We start from the raw sequence: 16,009 nt of genomic DNA on the forward strand, positions 1-16,009 counted from the left end.
GTGGATCTATCCTTTGGGGTGAGTGGTGTGTTGAAGTCTCCTAGAATGAATGCATTGCAGTCTATATCCCCCTTTAGTTCTGTTAGTATTTGTTTCACATATGCTGGTGCTCCTGTGTTGGGTGCATATATATTTACAATGGTTATATCCTCTTGTTGGACTGAGCCCTTTATCATTATGTAGTGTCCTTCTTTACCTCTTGTTACTTTCTTTGTTTTGAAGTCTATTTTGTCTGATATTAGTACTGCAACCCCTGCTTTCTTCTCACTGTTGTTTGCTTGAAATATGTTTTTCCATCCCTTGACTTTTAGTCTGTACATGTCTTTGGGTTTGAGGTGAGTTTCTTGTAACAGCATATAGATGGGTCTTGCTTTTTTATCCATTCTGTTACTCTGTGTCTTTTGATTGGTGCATTCAACCCATTAACATTTAGGGTGACTATTGAAAGATATGTACTTATTGCCATTGCAGGCTTTAAATTCGTGGTTACCAAAGGTTCAAGGTTAGCCTCTTTAGTATCTTACTGCCTAACTTAGCTCGCTTATTGAGCTGTTATATACACTGTCTGGAGATCCTTTTCTTCTATCCCTTCTTGTTCCTCCTCCTCGATTCTTCATATGTTGGATGTTTTGTGCTCTGCTCTTTCTAGGAGTGCTCCCATCTAGAGCAGTCCCTGTAAGATGTTCTGTGGAGGTGGTTTGTAGAAAGCAAATTCCCTCAGCTTTTGTTTGTCTGGGAATTGTTTAATCCCACCGTCATATTTGAATGATAGTCGTGCTGGATACAGTATCCTTGGTTCAAGGCCCTTCTGTTTCATTGTATTAAATATATCATGCCATTCTCTTCTGGCCTGTAGGGTTTCTGTTGAGAAATCTGACGTTAGCCTGATGGGTTTCCCTTTATAGGTGACCTTTTTCTCTCTAGCTGCCTTTAACACTCTTTCCTTGTCCTTGATCTTTGCCATTTTAATTATTATGTGTCTTGGTGTTGCCCTTCTTGGATCCTTTCTGTTGGGGGTTCTGTGTATTTCCGTGGTCTGTTCGATTACTTCCTCCCCCAGTGTGGGGAAGTTTTCAGCAATTATTTCTTCTAAGACACTTTCCATCTCTTTTCCTCTCTCTTCTTCTTCTGGGACCCCTATAATACGGATATTGTTCCTTTTGGATTGGTCACACAGTTCTCTTAATATTGTTTCTTTCCTGGAGATCCTTTTGTCCTTCTCTATGTCAGCTTCTATGCGTTCCTGTTCTCTGGTTTCAATTCCATCAATGGCCTCCTGCATCCTATCCATTCTGCTTATAAACCCTTCCAGAGTTTGTTTCATTTCTGCAATCTCCTTTCTGGCATCTGTGATCTCCCTCCGGACTTCATCCCTTATCTCTTGCGTATTTCTCTGCATCTCTGTCAGCATGTTTATGATTCTTACTTTGAATTCTTTTTCAGGAAGACTGGTTAGGTCTTTCTCCTTCTCTGGTGTTGTCTCTGTGATCTTTGTCTGCCTGTAGCTTTGCCTTTTCATGGTGATAGGAATAGGTTGCAGAGCTGGGACGAGTGAGGGCTGGACGGACTTCCTTTCCTGTTGGTTTGTGGCCCTCTTCTCCTGGGAGAACAGCGACCTCTAGTGGCTTGTGCTGGGCAGCTGCGTGCAGACAGGGCTTCTGCTTCCTGCCCGGCTGCTATGGAGTTTATCTCCGCTGTTGCTGTGGGCTTGGCCTGGTTCGGGCTTCCCCTTCAGGAGGCACTGGGTTCTCGCAGGTGTGGATGTGGTCTGGATATTGTCCTGTGTCCTCTGTTCTTTATTCTAGGAAGGGTTGTCTTTGTTTTATTTTCATAGATATATGTGGTTTTGGGAGGAAATTTCCGCTGCTCTACTCACGCCGCCATCTTCCGCCCTGCCAACACTCTCTTTTTTAAGAAGAAAATTTCAAACTTCAGAAAAGAAGAGATAATACTATAATGACCCCATCACCATTTACCAGCCTCATCAGCTACCAACACTGAGTCCTTCCTGTTGGGGGAGTTTAAGTCCTGGGCCACAGGGAAGTGGTGCACTCCAGCTTCCCTGGGAACCTCCTGCAGGGCCCACACTTCTCACCAGCAGCTCCTCCTCCCTTTGATGGATACTTTTATCTCTAACTGGGATTACTAAGTAGGTGTATGTGGCCTCCTTCAGAATCTTGTTAAGAACAGCCATTCCAGAAGGCTGCAAGTTTTACCTGTAAGCCATCTTTCTATATATTACTGACAGACATCACTCTCCCATCCCTACTTTGAATTACTTGTTAGTCAGGAATTGCCCTAGAAAAATATGTACTTCTATAGAACAAGTTTAAACCTGTAATTGAATACAGTAGATCTTCTTCAGCACATTTTCATTGCTGAAATACTGTTTTATAAGAAATTATATGTACTGGTACTGTAACTTTTAATGCAAGTCATTTAGTTATCATTTAGGGAAAAATGAAATACTAAGCATTTTTTTATTGCAATCTCCTCAGGACTTATGAGATGCTAGCAGAGACCAATACCACACTTTCTGTGGAGAAACAGAACATATCTTCACTCAGCTCTCTTACTGTGAGGCCAGGGCTGGATCCAACTTGTGTTGGAATTCGTTGGCGTTTATTGTTCAATAGACTTTACTCCAGGACAATATTTAATGATTCCTAACCTCAGCAAACAAACGTCAAATAACAGAATGCAGACATACTTGTTCAAGGTTAGTTATATTATCTTTTTTCTCTTGGGTTTTACATTTCTGTTGTAATTTTTTTTGTGTGTGTGTGAAATTCTGAGTTGTTTAATTAATACACACTGAGTAAAAGTCATAATTATGCTTCTAAGAAAGGAGACAGAAATTTTCTTTTTTAAAGTCCTTGGATGTCTCATTTTCAAGAGATACCTAAAGTTAACTCTGTTCAATAAACGAAACAAAAGTGACACATTTTAAATTTTGTGAAAGCTGAATCTTGAAAAAGTAAGTCAGGACTGCATTAAATTTGATTTTATACATTAAATATTATTGCCGGTCACCAGAGGTATACTTTGAGATGCTTTGACTGACTTCCTAATTGATTTCAGTTGTGGTGAGTAATCCTTTTCATGTATTGTTGAATTGTTTGCTAACATTTGTTAAGGAATTTTGCATCAATGTTCATTAAGGATATTGGTCTGTAATTTTCTTTTAGTTTGGTAGTGTCTTTGTCCAGTTTTGGTATCACGGTAATGCTGGCTTCATATAATTAGTTTGGAAGAAGTACTTTCTCTTCAATTTTTTGGAAATTTTGATGATAGGTATTAAATATTTAGTAGAATTCACCTATGAAGACTTCTATTCTTGGACTTTTGTTTGTTGGGAGTTTTTTTTTTTTATTATTACTATTCAGTTTCATTACTAGTAAGCAGTCTAATCAGATATTCTATTTGCTCCTGATTCAGTCTTGGAAGATTGTGTTTCTAAGGGTTTATCCATGTCTTCTAGGTTGTTCAATTAATTGACATATACTTTTTTGTCGTAGTCTCTTGTAGTCCTTTGTATTTTTATGGTGTCAGTTGTAACTTTCATTTTGGATTTTATTTATTGGGGTCCTCTCTTTTTTTATTAATAAGTCTGGCCAAGGGTTTACCAATTTATCTTTTCAGTCTTTATTTTATTGATTTCCACTGTAACTGCTATTATTTCCTTCCTTCTACTTATTTTGTGCTTCGTTTGCTCTGTTGTTTTCTAGGTCTTTTAGGAGTAAGGTAAGATTGTTTACTTGCGGCTTTTCTTCTTTCTTGAGGTAGGCCTGTATTGCTATGAACTTTTTTCTTAGAACTGCTTTTGCTGTGTCCCAAAGATTTTGGACTGTTGAGTTTCGATTTTCATTTGTCTCAAGGTATTTTTTGATTTCCTCTTTGATTTCTTTGTTGACCTGTTGGTTGTTTAGTAACATGTTTAACTTACATGTTTGTTTTTTACAGGTTTTATCCTATAATTAATTTTTAATTTAATGCCATTGTAGTTACAAAAGATGCTTGATAAGACTTAAATATTCTTAAATTTATTGAGACTTGTTTTTTTGCCTGACTGTGATCTGTCCTGCAGGTTGTTCCATGTGTATTTCAAAAGAATGTATTCTGCATTTTTTAGAAGGAATGCTTTGTATATACCTGTTAAAGTCCATCTATGTAGTGTATCATTAAGCCACTTTTTCCTTATTGATCTGTCTGGATTATCAATATGTTGATGTAAATGTGGTGTTACAGTTCACTACAATTATTGTATTACTGTTGATTTCTCCCTTTGTGTGTTGATATTTAGATGCTCCTATGTTGGGTACATAAATATTTATTGTGGCAGGGTGGAAGCCATTTGTAGGGGCACCTGCCAGGTTGGGAATATTGGGTGGGCAGTCTACAGGTGAACACTGGTGCAGGGTGAGTGGTGTTAGCAAAGTAGGTGGAGAGAGAATTTACTTCATACATTAACCTATTTACAATTGGACGATGAATTGCAGTAGTTTAAATGGGCAAACTTACTTGATTTCATAACATTTTTATGTTTATTTTTGTAACATTTAAAATTAAAATACCAAATTTTAACTTAAGACATCAATAGATACTGAAAATGTTAACTGTATGTATGTGTTTTGTATTTATCAAGTTCGTCTCAAAAGTAGAATGCAACATTATTTTCCAACCTGTTATCTCAATTATAATGGTACCCTGTGAATAAATTATTGTTGAATGAACGTATATTGTATTTATTGCTAGAATTTTGCTATAAGCAACCCACAACATGGATGATTTACTTTTTGACTGATTTTGGTAAACCAAGTTTAATTTGGAGGAAATAAATAGTCCTTTTAAGGAAGAATTTCCTCAATTTCACCTTGCTTGATCCAACTAAAGGTTTACATCTTCAAGATCCCTGTCCTGTGTTTAAAAAAATGTGTGCTTTATAAATTGAGCTTATGGCTGCTAAAGGGAGTTAGGGTATTAATTTCTATTGCTTTACTTTTATTCATAATTTTAAAACTTATAAATTAGTTAGAAAGCTATTTTGTATCTCAGGCCTAAACATTCCTGGGGTATGTGACAAGGTTTTTGCATATTCATTTTCTCTGAGTTAAGGTTAAAATTTATGTATTTTTCCTGATTTTGAAGAAGTGGCTGGTGTAGAACTTGAGGCTCAGTATGAATACCTAAAGCCTGTTCCTGGCCTGCAGCTCATTGGTTTTGTGACCTTACACAAGCTATCATCTAGCTGAGCCTTTGTTGCCTCTTATGTAAAATTAGGGACTTTGAATAGATCAGTGACTTTAATACTTGAAATATTTTTTCTTTCAAACAATAGAGCCTTCCTTTAAAAAAGAAAAAAGTTACATCAAACTATTATACAAAAGAGAAACAAGGAGAGCTCTCCAGCTAGACAGATGAAGTGTGGCAGTGTCCTAGTGGAAGATTAGACTTCTTTTTGCACATTTCTGTAAGAGGTTTTTATTTCTTTAAAATATTTTTTCATAGACAAATTTAAATATATGGCTTGATTTCTCCATTTTGAAAGTTAGCCCTTTTTTTTCTGGAATGTCAAACAAGCAATTGCATCCTTATTGTTGCTGCATCTTAATGATAACTTAAGACATTCTCTTGAACTTTTGTCCCAGATGTGGGTCTTTTGTTTTTTTCTCATGCAGACATTTTTTGCCCCCTTGGCTAACTTTCTCAGACATCATTATCATTGTACATGCTTGCCAATGCTATTTTTTTTTTTTTTTGTGAGGGCATCTCTCATATTTATTGATCAAATGGTTGTTAACAACAATAAAATTCTGTATAGGGGAGTCAATGCTTAATGCACAATCATTAATCCACCCCAAGCCTAATTTTCGTCAGTCTCCAATCTTCTGAAGCATAACGAACACTTACATGGAGAACAAATTCTTACATAATGAATAAGTTACATGGTGAACAGTACAAGGGCAGTCATCACAGAAACTTTCGGTTTTGCTCATGCATTATGAACTATAAACAGTTCAAATGTGAATACTCATTTGATTTTTATACTTGATTTATATGTGGATACTACATTTCTCTCTTTATTATTATTATTTTTAATAAAATGCTGAAGTGGTAGGTAGATACAAGATAAAGGTAGAAAACATAGTTTAGTGTTGTAAGAGATCAAATGTAGATGATCAGGTGTGTGCCTGTAGACTATGTGTTAATCCAAGCTAGACCAGGGCAATAAAACATCCACGTATGCGGAAGATTTCTCTCAGAACGGGGGGGAGAGGTTCTAAGCCTCACCTCTGTTGATCAGAAGCTTAGATTTCTAAGGACATAGTTTGAGGACCAACAGTTATGAGAAAATCCTTCTAATGAAAAAACCTTTTTAATGAAAACTTGCCGATATCTTGCTTTCTTGTGTATAATTTGCTCCCCTTTCTCTACTTTTAATAAATGGAAAAGTATAAGTAAAATTGCAGGTGTATTCTCCTGATTAACAGACTTTTAGCTACTTCCACCATCAGAACACAGTCATTACCCAGAAATCAACATAAAGGTCAAAGAAACAAATATTTAGGAAAAAAGCTTTTGGGAAAAAGGTAATTAGCATTACACTGGTAGTTCCTTACTTCAAGTTATGTGAAAATATGATTTTAATTTTACATAGTGTTTAGAAATGGTAATATAAAATTGTTTCAATCAATAAGTACTTCTTCCTGAACTGGGATTGAGTTGTTAATTTTACAGGCTCTGTTTACTAATGTTGTAACCTTATTCCTTTTATAAGGCCTGTCTATAACGCTATTGTCACAAAAGTGTTATGGAAAATGGTGTCCGAAAATATTGGGAGACATGCTAGCCAAAAACCTTGTCTTCACACCTAAAATTTATAAAGGCATTTCATAGCACATTATCATTCTGATCACAGTGTTTATTATGTTCAGTATACTTATTTAGGCCCTACTTTGAAGGGCAGTTAGAGGGTACATTTTATAAAAAATTGAAATAAGGAGATTTTTATTGTAATAAGACACAATACTACTTTTATTGTAAAAACACCTGTAATAGTTTGAAATATTCCCACACACTATATAATTAAGTAGGTAACTGTAACCAGTCACGTGTTTCCAAAATTGGCTCTAATTTCCAAAAAGGAACAAAGTTACAATTAAAGAATTGTATATTATTTTCCCTGTTTCTAATTCTAGAAAGTTATGAAACAGAAACGAAGTTTGAAAACTGGCTTTAGGCTCTATTTTTCCTTACTTAAGGCAGATTTTCTGAAATCTTTGCATCCATATGAATAAAGAGATGTTGTAGTCATAGTACAAATAGAAAAATGTTTTCACTTAATTTTTTTGCCAGAAATTTTACATGATGTTTTTATGACAGTCCCACTTTCATTTTATGTATTCGAGATCCTGTGCTGAAAAATTAATAGCACAGATCATACCTTAACATTTTAATTTTCTAAAAGTACAACAATGGAAAGCCCATTTTGAGGAAAAATTCATTAGGTAAGTAAACTGATTAAAGTTTTATAAAGGGTGTTTTTTCTAAGAATTGCAAAGTAATGTATTCAGTATTATATGATGCATTCAGTATAATATGACTTGAATTGTTTAAATCTCTTCTTACCAGTAAGATCAAATATCACCTTTCTGAAATTATGCATAATCAATACACCAATATTGTACTTTTGGTGAGATTAATCAAAATAGTATTACTGATATATGTTTCCTAAATTAAACAGAAATTTATTTTATGTGATTATTTTTATTTTTCTACTTAATTTAAGCAATCCCCAAGACCTATCTCTAAAAGTATTACTTAAAGGTCATATTTCATCAGCTACGCATTATTTATATGATAATATCTTGTTTAACTTAAAAGTTATAGATATTTAGCCTTTGGGAGGAGAAGATTAAAGATGGTGGTGTGAAAGGTGAGAAAGAGGCTTCCTCCTAAAACCTTATAAAATATAAAAATATTATTAATACAACTGATCCCGAAAAAGAGCAACAGGAAAGAGGGCTGAGCCAAACTGCATACACCTGGAGAAAAGAATAAACCTCACAGAACAGGCTAACATACCAAAGCTGTGGCCCAGCTGAACCCAAGCCCTTCCCCCACCCCAGCTCACAGACGGGAGGAAGAGAACCAGAGCAAGGAGGGAGTGGAGGCTTGGGACTGCTGAATACCTAACTCTGGAGATCTGCTCTGGGAGCAGAAACCTACATTTCATGGTGCTTGCATGGTACTCTCATAATTAGGGGGTTGGAAAGCTAAGACAGGCAGAATCCCCACAGAGACTTGAGATTCCAGCCACTTGTGGAAAGCAGGAATCCATATCCGGCTGCTCTGGGACAAAAGAAAGGTGGGCAGTGTGAGAGACTTCCTAACAAGGAAGCCTTTAGCAAGAGGGTGGCTAAAGGGGCAAGGATTGCACAGAGCTCACTGCTCAGGAGAAAGGGCAGGTCGACAAAATTGTCTGGGGACACTCTACCCAGCAGGTGGGGAGCTTTCATGATCTTCAGGTGCTCCAGCTCCTTGGCTGGCTACACAGCTCCAAGGACACCCTCCGTGATACGCAGCCTATTGTGCCTTTCTCCTGGCCAGCCCCACCTGGCTCGCAAACTGCCAAACCCTACCCTGGCATTAGGCCAGCCAGAGGGAAGCCCCATCTATAGCAACTACAAACACAAAGCATACAGGCTTATATCTGTGTACTCGGCCCACTGGATCTGGCAGTGGAGGCAGGCATAGCATCTGGGAAGCAAGAAACAGCTCTTTCCTCCCCAAGGCACCAAGACCACTCCCCTGTGACCCCCAACAATGCTTCAGGGGCTGAGCAGCTCCAGAGAGTAGAGATTCTGAGCACTAGAGGGCGTCATATACAAATATGAAACACCAAAGAAACCTGGTTCAATGTTAAATTATGAATACACCACCTGAGAAAGATTCAAATTAAATTGACCTCATGAATCTTCCTGAAAGGGATTTCAAAATAAAAATCATTAACATGCTCATGGAGGTACAGAAAAATATTCAAGAACTCGGGAATGAATTCCGGTCAGAGATCCAATCGTTGAAGAGCACAATGGTGTGTATTAAAAGCAGATTGAATACAGTGGAGGATATGATAAATGAAATAGAAATTAGAGAAGAGGAATACAAAGAAGCTGAGATACAGAGAAAAAAAAGGATCTCTAAGAATGAAAGAATATTGAGAGAACTGTGTGACCAATTCAGATGTAACAACATTTGCATTATAGGGGTACAAGAAGAAGAACAGAGAAAGGGATAGAAAGTGTCTTTGAGGAGGTAATTGCTGAAAACTTCCCTAATCTGGGGAAGGAGATAGTCTCTCAGGCCATGGAGGTACACAGATCTCCAACACAAGGGACCCAAGGAAGACAACACCAAGACATACAGTAATTAAATTGGCAAAGATCAAGGATAAGGACAGACTATTACAAGCAGCCAGAGAGAGAAATAAGATCACATACAAAGGAAAGCCCATCAGCCTAACATCAGACTTCTCAGCAGAGACCTTACAGGCCAGAAGGGAGTGGCATGATGTACTTAATGCAATGAAGCAGAAGGGCCTGGAACTAAGATTACTTTATCCGGCAAGATTATCATTTAAATTTGAAGGAGGGATTAAACAATTTCCAGATAAGCAAAAACTGAGAGAATTTACCTCCCACAAAGCATGTCTACAGTGTATTTTGGAGGGACTGCTATAGATGGAAGTGTTCCTAAGGTTTAATAGCTGTCACCAGAGATAATAAAACCACAGTAAAGAAAATAGAACAGTTAGTTAAATACTAAGCAAATGCAAAATTAAATTAACTATTCCCAAAGTCAATGAAGGGATAGACAAAGAGTACAGAATATGATACCTAATATATTGAGAATAGAGGAGGAAGAGAAAGGAGGAGAAAAAAAGAAACTTTAGATTGTGTTTATAATAGCATATTATGTGAGTTAAGTTAGACTCTTAGATAGTAAGAAAGTTAACCTTGAATCTTTAGTAACCAAAAATCTAATACCTGCAATGGCAATAAATATATACCTATATTCACCCTAAATGTAAATGGACTGAGTGCACCAATCAAAAGACATAGAGTCACTGAATGGATTAAAAAAACAAGACCTATCTATATGCTGCCTGCAAGAGACTCACTTTCAATCCAAAGACACACACAGACTAAAAGCGAAGGGATGGAAAAGATACTTCACGCAACCAACACAGAGAAAAAAGCAGGAGTTGCAGTACTTGTAACAGACAAAATAGACTTCAAAACAAAGAAAGTCACAAGAGACAAAAGTAGGACATTACATAATGATTAAGGGGTCAATCCAACAAGAAGATATAACCATTATAATATCTATGCTGCCAACAAAGGAGCACCTACATATGTGAAACAAATACTAACAGAATTAAAAGGGGAAATAGAAAGCAATGTATTCATTTCAAATAGAAAGCAGTGTATTCAACACTCCACTCACCCTGAAGGACAGATCAACCAGACAGAAAATAAGAAAGGAGACAGAGGCACTGAACAACACATTAGATCAGATGGACCTAACAGACATCTACAGAACTCTACACCCAAAAGAAGCAGGATACACATTCTTCTCAAGTGAACATGGAACATTTTCAAGAGTAGATCATATACCAGGCCAAAAAAAGAGCCTTGATAAATTCAGAAAGATTGAAATTGTTCCAACCAGTTTCTCAGACCACAAAGATATGAAACTAGAAATAAATTATGCAAAGAAAATGAAAAATCCCACAAACACAGGGAGGCTTCACAACATGCTCCTAAATAACCAATAGATCAATGACCAAATAAAAACTGAGATCAAGCAATATATGGAGACTAATGATAATAATTCAACACCACAAAATCTGTTTGACACAGCGTAGGTGGTGTTAAGAGGAAAGTATATTGCAGTGCAGCCTACTTCAGAAAAGAACAATCCCATGTGAGCACTCTAAACTCACAATTAAAGAAACTAGAAAAAGACGAACAAATGATGCCCAAAGTCAGTAGAAGGAGGGACATAATAAAGATTAGAGCAGAAATAAATAAAATCGAGAATAATAAAACAATAGAAAGAATCAATGAAAGCAAGAGCTGCTTCTTTAAGAAAAGAAACAGAATAGATAAACCCCTAGTGAAACTTTATCTAGAGAAAAAGAGCCTACACACATAAACAGAATTAGAAATGAGAAAGAAAAAATCAATGGACACCACAGAAATAAAAAGAATTATTAGAGAATACTATGAAAAGGTATATGCGAACAAACTGGATAACCTTGATGAAATGGACAACTTTCTAGAAAAATACAACCTTCCAAGGCTGACACAAAAAGAAACAGAAAATGTGTACAGACCAATTACCAGCAACGAAATTGAAGTGGTAATAAAAAAACTACCAAAGAAAAAAACTGGACCAGAAGGCTTCACCGCTGAATTTTATCAAACATTTAGTGAAGACCTAATACCCATTCTCCTTAAAAGTTTTCTAAAAAATACAAGAGGAGGGAATACTTCCAAACTCCTTCTATGAGGCCAGCATCACTCTAATACCAAAACCAGGCAAAGAGCCCAGAAAAAAAGAAAAATACAGGTCAATATCCCTGATGAACATAGATGCAAAAATACTCAACAAAATATTAGCAGATTGAATTAAAAAATACATCAAAAAGATCATCCATCATGATCAAGTAGGATTTATTCCAGGGATGCAAGAATGGTACAACATTTGAAAATCCATAAACATCATCCACCACATCAACAAAAAGGACAAAAGCAACATTATCATCTCCATAGATGCTGAAAAAGCATTTGACAAAATTCAACATCTATTCATGATAAAAACTCTCAACCAAATGGGTATAGAGGATGGCAAGTACCTCATAATAAAGGCCATATATGACAAACCCACAGCCAACATTATACTAACAACGAGAAGTTGAAAACTTTTCCTTTAAGATGATAACAAGACCAGGATGCCCACCTCCCCACTCAAATTCAACATAGTACTGGAGGGCCTAGGCATGGCAATCAGACAACACAAAGAAATAAAAGGCATCCAGATTGGCAAGGAAGAAGTTAAACTGTCCCTGTTTGCAGATGACATGATATTGTACATAAAAACCCCTAAAGACTTCTCTCCAAAACTACTAGATCTAATATCTGAATTCAGCAAAGTTGCAGGATACAAAATTAATACACAGAAATCTGTGGCATTCCTATACACTATTGAAGAACTAGCAGAAAGAGAAATTAGGAAAACAATTCCCTTCACAGTTGCATCAAAAAAATACCTAGGACTAAACCTAACCAAGGAAGTGAAATACCTATACTCTGAAAACTACAAGACACTTATGAGAGAAATTAAAGAAGATACCAATAAATGGAAACACATCCCTCATGGATTGGAAGAATTAATATTGTCAAAATGGCCATCCTGCCTAAAGGAATCTACAGATTCAATGCAATTCCTGTCAAAATACCAACAGTATTCTCAATGAACTAGAGCAAATCGTTCTAAAATTCTTATGGAACCACAGAAGACCCCAAATAGCCAAAGCAATCTGGAGAAAGAAGAATAGAGACTAGGGGATTATGCTCCCCAACTTCAAGGTCTACTGCAAAGCCACAGTAATCAAGACAATTTGTTACTGGCACAAGAACAGACCCACAGACCAAAGGAACAGACTACAGAGTCCTAATATAAACCCAACCATATATTGTCAATTAATATACGATAAAGGAGCCATGGACATACAATGGGGATATGACAGTCTCTTCAACAACTACTGTTGGCAAAACTGGACAGCTACATGCAAGAGAATGAATCTGGATTATTGTTTAACCCCATACACAAAAGTAAACTCAAAATGGATCAAAGACCTGAATGTAAGTTATAAAACCATAAAACTCTTAGAAGACAACATAGGCAAAAATCTCCTGAATATAATAAGCATGTGGAACTTCTTCTTGAAAGCATCTCCTTGAGGAAGGGAAACAAAGCAAAAATGAACATATGGGACTACGTCAAACTAAAATGTTTCTGATTGACAAAGGACACCATCAACACAACAAAAAGGCATCCTACAGTATGGGAGAATATATTTATCAATGACATATCTGAGAAGGGTTTAACATCCAAAATATATAAAGAACCCACACCCCTCAACACCCAAAAAGCAAATAATGGGATTAAAAAATGGGCAGAGGATATGAACATGCAGTCCTACAAAGAAGAAATTCAGGTGGCCAACAGACACATGAAAAGGTGCTCCATATCACTAATCATCAGGGAAATGCAAATTAAAACCACAATGAGATAGCACCTCACACCAGTAAGGATGGCCAGCATTCAAAAAACTAAGAACAGCAAATGCTGGTGAGGATGTGGAGAAAGGGGAACCCTCCTGCACCTCTGGTGGGAACGTCAGCTAGTTCAACCATTGTGGAAAGCAATATGGAGGTTCCTCAAAAAACTAAAAATAGAAATACCATTTGATCCAGGAATCCCACTCCTTGGAATTTACCCAAAGTATACAACTTCTCAGATTCAAAAAGACATATGCACCCCTATGTTTATCACAGCACTTTTTACAATAGCCAAGATATGGAAGCAACGTGAGTGTCCATCAGTAGGTGAGTGGATAAAGAAGAGGTGGTACATATACACAATGGAATTCTATTCGTCCATAAGAAAGAAACAAATCCTACCATTTGCAACAACGTGAATGGAACTGGAGGACATTATGTTCAGTGAAATAAGCCAAGCAGAGAAAGACAATTGCCAAATGATTTCCCTCATTTGTGGAGTATAACAAAGAAGCAAAACTGAAGGAACAAAATAGCAGCAGACTCAGAGACTACAAGAATGAGCTAGTGGTTACCAAAGGGGAGGGGTGTGGTAGGGCAGGTTGGGAAAGAGGGAGAAGGGGATTGAGTGGTATTATATTTAGTACACATGGTGTGGGGGATCATGGGGAGAACAGTGTAGCGCAGAGAAAGCACATAGTGGATCTGTGGCATCTTGGTGCACTGATGGACAGTGACTGCATTGGGGTATGGGTGGAGAGTTGATGATATGGGTAAATGTAGTAACCACATTGTTTTTTCATGTGAAACGTTCATAATAGTGTACATCAATAATACCTTAATAAAATATTATACATAGTTGATTTATTGCAGATGCAGCTAGAATTTGAAAAATATATAACTAGAGAACTTAAAGAAGGTATGTTGCCAAAATTTATGAGTTAAATTTAGGTGTCCTTGCCTTCTGAAATGAATTCTAAATAGTAAATAGCAACCCTTTGTGTTGTTTGGATAATAAGTATTATATTAAATATTTTTTCTTATACATATCTAATGAAAAATGTGAAAGCATATCCTTTCATAGTGAAGAATATACTTACTTCTCATTTATTCACCATGTTCCATAGCTTTTTAAAAATCTCAGCACATCCATGGATATGTTCTTATTTTTGGGTATACCTTTCCTTTCCTTCTATTCCTATAGAACTATCATCCTGCACTTCTCAGAACACATGGGCTTTGCCAGCTTCTCATGTTTCTGGTAGTGATTTAAGGATAAAAAACCAAGACTCATCTTGTAATAGACAATTTCAGTTTGAGTAAGTGTCATTTGAAGGGTGACATTTAAATCTCCAGCCATTGACTTGGTCATTGGTTTTATCTTTTACCCTCAGGGAAAGCTCCAAATTCTTTAGGAAGGAATAAAAACACCCAAATCAAATCTGGTTCTTGCCAAATCCTTCAGCCTCATCTCTTGCTACTTACCCTACTCTGCCCTTTTGCTGTAGCGTGTCACCGAACTAGACTACTTACAGTTCCACAAATGTTCTTCCTCACCTCTAGCTCTTTGCAGATGCTTCTTCCCTCTGTCTGGCACATCTTTCCCTTGTCCTGCAGGTATCAATTTACATGTCACCTCACCAAATGGCTGACAATACTGACACAAAACTCTGATGTCCCCTCTGTGTGTTCATATAGCACCTGTTTTATACCTGTCGTGGTATATGTGGCTGTATGGGAACTGCCTGTTGGTCTGTTTTTCTGGTTTATAGCATATGATTGTCATGGTGAACTGTGTCATCTTCATCTTGTAGTGAGAAAACAACATGCTCTGATTGTTGCCACGATAGTAAATAAAGTGTTCAGCAATGGGCAATTTATATTTCTTAGTAATCTTGTATTTTGTTGATATATATAGATATTTTTCATTCTTAACACTTATAAAGGTCCCAACTTTTTTTTAAAACTCATGCTTGTTAACTCTGAAGTATTTTATATAAAGAGTATAATTTTTTCCTTTCCTTTCCAGCTGCTGTTAAATTCAAATCTGAATCCTGTATAGCTGCTCCTCCAGGATCTACTAATGGGTCAACTACAGCACAAGATCTATTTTGGTTAAACATTCTATGATCATTTTTTCTGTGTTGCTTTTTTTTTTGAGAGTGTATAACATTTGTTTATGTAAAACAAAAAATAAATCCATAGAAATACATAATTAATACAGATATATTATATTTACATATTACGTATATTTTTTATATTTCTGTGAATTGACTCTAGACAATACAATGGCCACCCAGGTTACCTCTTTTTTTTAATTTAAGGTATTATTGATACACACTCTTATGAAGGTTTTACATGAAAAAACAACGTGGTCACTACATTCACCCATGTTACCCTGTTTCCCCCACATCCCACTGCAGTCACTGCCCAATAAACAGTATAGTAATATGCCACCAAGTTACTAATGGCCTTCTCTGTGCTACACTTTCTTCCCCATGATACCCCCCACAACATGTGTGCCAATCATAATACCCCTCAATCCCCTTCTCCCCCCACACCTGTCCGCCCCCACTCCTCCCCTTCAGTAACCACTAGTCCCTTCTTGGAGTGTGTGAGTCTGTTGCTGTCTTGTTCCTTCAGTTTTGCTATGTTTTTAT

The 16,009-nt window shown here is 36.7% G+C and overlaps 1 protein-coding gene across 12 annotated transcripts in view; it reads left to right on the forward strand.

The window, feature by feature from the left end:
* LOC118912817 (uncharacterized) overlaps positions 1 to 16,009 on the forward strand; it is an 80,534-nt gene that overhangs the window by 15,442 nt on the left and 49,083 nt on the right. For 6 of the 12 annotated variants that reach the window (XR_008996284.1, XR_008996281.1, XR_008996282.1 and 3 more), the window contains one exon: positions 15,379 to 15,564. The exons of 5 other annotated variants lie outside the window; for them this stretch is intronic. Coding sequence is in view for 1 of the 7 variants with exons in the window: in XM_057498021.1 (XP_057354004.1) it covers positions 15,379 to 15,388 (10 nt within the window). In the remaining 6 variants the exon portion in view is untranslated. Of the gene's footprint in view, positions 1 to 2,498; positions 2,720 to 15,378; positions 15,565 to 16,009 lie in introns of those variants that run through there. One more of the 12 variants, XR_008996289.1, reaches the window with a different exon arrangement.

This window comes from Manis pentadactyla, chromosome 3, assembly GCF_030020395.1.
Source record: "Manis pentadactyla isolate mManPen7 chromosome 3, mManPen7.hap1, whole genome shotgun sequence".
Lineage (NCBI taxonomy): Eukaryota > Metazoa > Chordata > Mammalia > Pholidota > Manidae > Manis > Manis pentadactyla.